This window comes from Verticillium dahliae, genomic scaffold, assembly GCF_000150675.1.
Source record: "Verticillium dahliae VdLs.17 supercont1.4 genomic scaffold, whole genome shotgun sequence".
In the NCBI taxonomy this organism is placed as follows: domain Eukaryota; kingdom Fungi; phylum Ascomycota; class Sordariomycetes; order Glomerellales; family Plectosphaerellaceae; genus Verticillium; species Verticillium dahliae.
The window spans coordinates 1,637,561-1,643,260 of NW_009276925.1; the positions used below are offsets into that span (position 1 = coordinate 1,637,561).

Here is a 5,700-nt window from a genome sequence, read left to right on the forward strand (position 1 = left end):
GAATGGTCTGCAGGGTGATGTTTGCACGGCGGCGGCGGGGACGGCGCCGGCCGTCTTCTCGGCGACGTAGTCGCGCAGGTCGGAGCTCGCGTAGCCAAAGGTGGCGTCGGCGGCGAACGGCGTCTGGGCGGCGGGCACGAGGCGCGCGCCCTCGGCGACGTAGTGCACATTGTCTAGTGTGTAGCGGCCGCCCTGGAGGAAGAAGGGGCACAGCAGCCAGGCGTCAAAGGGGCCGAGGGCGGCGGTGGCGGCCTCGGCCTCGAGCGGGAAGTGGCCGCGCAGCGTCGAGTCGCCGCGCAGCACAACCTCAAAGGGGAGGCCAGTCGCGGACGAGGCGGCCTGCAGGTTGGTGCAGATCTCGACGAGGAGGGCGCGGGCCGGGGCCGGGTGCAGGGCGCGCGAGTTTGTGAGCACGAAGAAGCCGCTGCCGCGCGGCGTCAGGCTGAACTCGGCCGTTAGGGTCGGCACATCCCAGACGGTGAGGACGTTGACGTTGTGGCAGGTCTGGGTGCCTGTCGGGTCGTCATCGAGGGCGACGAGGAGGGGGATCTGCGACGAGGGCGCGCGCAGCTGGGCTTGCACCTGGGCGCGGATGTCTTGCGTGACGGGAGGTGGGAGCGAGGCGAGTGTTGTGTCGAGGTCAAGGACGGGGTGCGCGGCCATGGCGTTGAGTTGTATTCAGTCGTTCAGTCGGTTGCTGTCTGAAAGTCGTTGCTGTCTGAAAGTCGTTGCTGTCTGAAAGTCGTTGCTGTCTGAAAGTCGTTGCTGTCTGAAAGTCGTTGCTGTCATGAAGGAGTCGAATGCCTTTCAAAGGTACATTACCGTCATGAATCGAGTCGACTGCGTCCTTAGATGGACTTGTTGCTGCAATCGCCAAGTGTAGCCCTCCTCGAAGTATCCTAGGAAGATAAAGTGAGTCGAGGTTGACATGAGGGGTCAGTCCTCAAGAGCCGCAACCATCGGCGACAAGTCCGACGCCCTTCTACCAGCACATCGGCAAACCTTCCGAGCGGCGCGACGTCCAGCCTCTCGTCAAGCCTGGCTACGCTCCGAAATGTCCATTGTCGCCAAAAGGCTGTCTATTTTCGCAAAAGGCCGGGTATACTTGCTACACGCCAACGCTCGACCCCTCGCCGTCCGCCCGTCTGTCTGCCCGTGTCCCGTCGGCCCTCGTTCAAACCCAAACACCCAAACAGCCGAAACCCATGGCGGCCATGCTATGCCTTGCCCTGCCTTGCCTGCCGCGTGCCAGCCTTGCCTGCCGCGTGCCATGCCAAAAGTGAGCCCAATCAAGATGCCAAATGCTTCGATGCCGCCCTGTCCTCGCGTTATACCCATGACGTCGTGTCGCGTTACCTGCTGCCGCTGCTGCTGCCGCTGCTGCCCATGTCCTACTCGTCTACACCGCAGCCCGTCACACCTGCAGCTCGTCCTCGTCCAGCGGCTCGACGCGCACGAGTATCTCCTCGAGCAGGCCCTCGAGAAAGGTGCCGACGTCGCGGCCCATGCCGACGGGCTCGGCCTTGTCGTAGTGGTCAATCTCCTTGCACACGTGGGCGAGCTTGTAGACGAGCTTGCGCAGCTTCTCGTGCGCCGCCTCGGCCCGCTGCTGCCGGGGCGTCACCTGGCCGGCCGACGGCGGGCGGTGCGCCTGCTGCAGCCGGATCTGCCGCCGCTTGAGCGCCTCCTCGAGCGCCGGAAAGATGACGTCGTTGAGCGCGTCGAGCTCGCCGTTGGGGCTCGCCGGCGCCGGCGACGGGAACGACGACGGTGTCGTGACCTCGAGGGGCTGCGCCTTGGAGGCGAGGCCCGGCGACTTGGAGGCGAGGGCCGGCGACCCGAGCGGCGTCGTCTTGGGCAGGAGAAGCGGTTGGGGCAGTGGGCCCGAGGAGGATGCTGTTGTTGCTGCTGCTGCTGCTGACGAGGAAGGCTGCCGGCTGCCGGGCTGGCTGGTTACCCTGTCGAGGGGCTGCAGCTGCGGAGGGGGGTGCGCCGTCACGCCGCCACCGCGGAACGGGGGAATCTCGGGCAGGCTGATGTTGCCAAGCTTCGAGGTCGGCCGTGAGGCGGGCTGCTGCTGCTGCTGCTGCTGGAGTGGAGAGGGGAAGAGCTGCTGGTGGGGCGGCGGCTTCGGTGTGGCCTGGTTGTCGTGCTGGATGGCGGGCCCGAGGCTCAGCATGCCCATGTCCTTCTGCAGCTGGTACTGCAGTTCGCGGTCGTAGTCGGGCGACGGCTGTCCGAGGGGCAGCGGCGGCATGGGTTTCGAGGGCGGTCGCGGCGTCTCGGGTGCGCGTGTCGTCTCGGGTCCGCGCGTCGTCTCGGGTCCGCGCGTCGTCTCGGATCCGCGCGTCGTCTTGTCTGGTGACGCGGGCAGCGGGACCTTGGCGGGCGACTGGGGTGTCGTCGTGGTGACGGGTTTCCTGTGCGGCGACGTCTGGCGCGAGGTGGCGGGGTTGGCGGGCTTCAGGGTGTGGGCGGCCATGTGGGCGTTCTGGGCAAAGTCGCGGGCCTTGGTGGGGCTGTGCTCGCGCGGACGTTGGCCGTAGTCGGGGGCGCCGGCGTCCGTGTCGGCATTGGTGTCGGCGTCGAGCGGGCGGGCGCGGGCGTTGGTGGCCGAGTCGTCCATGGCGCTGAGGAGGCCTGGGCGGGCGGCGACGCCCCTGTCGTTGAGGAGGCCCCTGTCGTTGAGGAGGCCCCTGTCGCCGACGAGGCGGACGGTGCCAAAGTCCCACATGTCCTCGTCGACGCGCTCCCGCTCGTGGTACTCGTCGTCGCCGTGCAGGCTCGTGTCGTCGTCGTCGCCCTTGTGGGTGGCGGCCCAGCGGCTGTGGCGCTCGATGAGCTCGGTGAGGTAGGTCGTCTTCTTGGCGCGGCGGATGAAGGGGTGCTTGAGGAGGTCGCGGGCCGAGGGCCGGTCCTTGGGGTCGCGCTGCAGGCACAGCTCGACAAAGTCTTTAAAGGCCTTGGTGAAGTTGCCGTCGAGGCGGGGGGGCGGGTTCTTGGGGATGAGGAAGAGGACCTTCATGGGGTGAATGTCGGCGTAGGGGGGTTCGCCGAGGGCGAGCTCGAGGGCGGTGATGCCGAGGGACCAGACGTCGGCCTTGTGGTCGTAGCCGGACTGCTTGATGACCTCGGGGGCCATCCAGAAGGGGGTGCCGACAAAGGTGTTCTTCTTGGTCATGGTGGCGGAGAGCTGGCCGGAGACGCCAAAGTCGGCGAGCTTGACGAGGCCGTTGGAGGAGAGGAGGACGTTGGCGGCTGGGGGTGTCAGTCGGGTCGGGGGGAGCGAAGAAGGTAGAGAGGAGGAAGGGGAGAGGAGGGGAGAGCGAAGAAAGGGGAGCGAAGAAGGGGAGCGAAGAAGGAGAGAGGAGGAAGGGGAGAGGAGGAAGGGGAGAGGAGGGTACCCTTGACGTCGCGGTGCAGCTTCTTGTCGGCGTGCAGATAGTCGAGGCCGAGCAGCAGCTCGCGCACGATGATGGCAATGTACTCCTCGCCAATGAGGCCGGGCTTCATGAGGTCGGCGCAGCTGCCGCCGGAGCAGAACTCCATGACGATCCACAGCTCGGCGCCCTTTGCGTAGGAGCCGTAGTACTTGGTGACGTAGGGCGACTGCAGCTCGGACAGGATGGCGATCTCCTGGATGATGTCCTCGACCTCGTCCTCGGCGCTCTCAATGTCGATGATCTTGATGGCGACGGCCTGGCCGGTGCGCTTGTCGACGCTGGGGCGTGTCAGCGCGTCATGGCCCATGAGCTCAGCATGACACCAGGGCAAGCAGAGGGCAAGCAGAGGGCAAGCAGAGGGCAAGCAGAGGGCAAGCAGAGGCCGCAGAGGCCGCAGGACAGACTCACCCCTTGTAGACCTTGCCAAAGCTCCCGCCGCCGATGCAAAACTCCTTGGTGTAGAGGAGCTCCGGGTCGAGGGCCTCGTTGCGCTCGTCGTCCCTGTCTCTGTCCCCCATGGCGGGCGCGTCCGTGACCATGGGCGCGTCCGTGACCGATGGCTGGGGGGAGGGGGCTATGGCTGGGGGGAAGGGGGCTATGGTGGTATCGAGCAGGTCGTCGTCGTCGTCGTCGTCGTCGTCGGCAGTGGAGAGAGAAGGCCCCCCGCGTACGGCAATTGGCCAGCAGAGGAAGCAGATGACGGTGGCGCCAGGAGGAGCGTCGTGGGGTGGGCGCGTCTTTGTTCGTCGAGGCGAGGAGGTTCGGGTCGCGGCCGTCAGAATGCAGGGAGGGGACGCGAGAGCGAGGAGGATGGAGGTGTGCAAGAGCAGGAGCCCACGGAGGTTGATGGCGGGGCGGGCCTTTGGGTCTGCTTTGGGTCTGTTGTTCTGGAGGTGCTGTGCTGGTAGCAGCGACTCGAGCTGTTGTCTTGGAGCGGCTGTTGTACAACAGTGAGGGCCAGATGAAGGGCCAAGAAAAAGTAAACGAACAACGAAGACCAGTCGTCGAGGCAATGAGCGCAGAGACACGACGTCAGGTCAATGCGGCAAGCGGCAAGGGCTGGATGCAAGGAGGAGAGGTTGAGGTTCAGGTGGGGGCGCGACGAGACGGCCATGTTGTTGTTTTGATTCGCCCTCTTGCTGGCCTCTTGCCTGGTAGGCCTACAGGCCTGGTAGCCCTCTTGCCTACAGGCCTACAGGCCTCCCTAGGCCCTATCTTCGTCCTTGCCTGGTAGGCCCCCCTAGGCCCTATCTTCGTCCTTGGCCGGGACCTAGCCCCTGGACCTGCACCACCGCTGCACCACCGCTGCACCACCGCTGCACCACCGCTGCACGCGCTGCACCACCTCTTCTTCAGCAGACAAGCTCAAGCAGTCTCCAGTGAAAGCCCGTCTCGGCGACGGACCTCGCTCCGACACAATCACATTCACAGCAAAGCTCATTCGTGCGGCTCATTCATGCCATTCATTCATGCTGCCTCCTCTATTCGTCCTCACTGCTCATCTCGGCACGACTGTCTCGCTCGCCTCCCTCTGCCTCCTCTCTCAGCCGTGCGCCCCACCATCTCCTCGCCACCACGGAGCATGCGAGAGAACAGGGAGGCCTGCATCTTGTCGCAGTCACCAAAGTCAGCCAAAGTCAACCGAAGCAGGCCAGCAGGCAGCAAACAGACATCCATTGCCGTCCTGCTCATCCCTTGGAGCCTAGTCTATCATCGTCGTGTCATGTCCGTTTGAACCACGTTGCCAGTCCTGGTCATGCCAGTCTTGGTCATGCCAGTAGCAAAAAGAAGAAAAAAAGAAGAAAAAAAGAAAAACGAAAATGTAGAATAACACAAAGACGCCGAGTGTGAAGAAACCAGGACAAAAAAAGAGGCCCAGAACTACTCCTCCAGAAACTCCACCATGACCGTGCCCTGCTTCAGCCCGGCCTCGAGGATCGTCTCGTCGGCACGCTGCAGCAGGTCCTGGCCCTGCGGCATCTGCTTGAGCTCAAACGCGACGCCCGCCTTGCCCTCGAGCGGCTCGGCCTTGAGCCACTCGTAGATGCGCCGCACCGCGTCGTCGACCCTGAACCGCCGGATCACGCGCCCCCCCGTCGGCAGCCGGAACTGAATGCGCGTCGTCGTCGTCGGGTCGTGGCCCGGCTCCGTGTGCGGCCTGTCGCTGGCGATGCGCGCCAAGCTGCTGGCTGCTGCGCCGTGCGCCTCGGCTTCAGTGTCCTCGTTTTCCGTGGACGCTGCTGCTGCCGCCTCCTTC

The 5,700-nt window shown here is 65.0% G+C and overlaps 3 protein-coding genes across 3 annotated transcripts in view; all 3 read right to left on the minus strand.

Moving 5' to 3' along the window:
• VDAG_02873 (uncharacterized protein) overlaps nucleotides 1-663 on the minus strand; it is a gene marked incomplete at both ends in the record, with an annotated part of 1,595 nt that extends 932 nt beyond the window's left edge. Inside the window, one exon of the mRNA XM_009653526.1 lies at nucleotides 28-663. Within this exon, the coding sequence (XP_009651821.1) occupies nucleotides 28-663 (636 nt within the window). The remainder of the gene's footprint in view (nucleotides 1-27) is intronic.
• Nucleotides 664-1,414: 751 nt separating this feature from the next.
• On the minus strand, nucleotides 1,415-3,982 carry VDAG_02874 (serine/threonine-protein kinase; the record flags this gene model as incomplete). Its single annotated transcript, XM_009653527.1, has 3 exons — nucleotides 1,415-3,258; nucleotides 3,405-3,721; nucleotides 3,852-3,982. The coding sequence occupies 3 exons, from the start codon at nucleotides 3,980-3,982 to the stop codon at nucleotides 1,415-1,417; spliced, it is 2,292 nt and encodes a 763-aa protein (XP_009651822.1).
• Nucleotides 3,983-5,324: 1,342 nt separating this feature from the next.
• VDAG_02875 (uncharacterized protein) overlaps nucleotides 5,325-5,700 on the minus strand; it is a gene marked incomplete at both ends in the record, with an annotated part of 1,921 nt that continues 1,545 nt past the window's right edge. Inside the window, one exon of the mRNA XM_009653528.1 lies at nucleotides 5,325-5,511. Coding sequence (XP_009651823.1) covers nucleotides 5,325-5,511 — 187 coding nt within the window. The remainder of the gene's footprint in view (nucleotides 5,512-5,700) is intronic.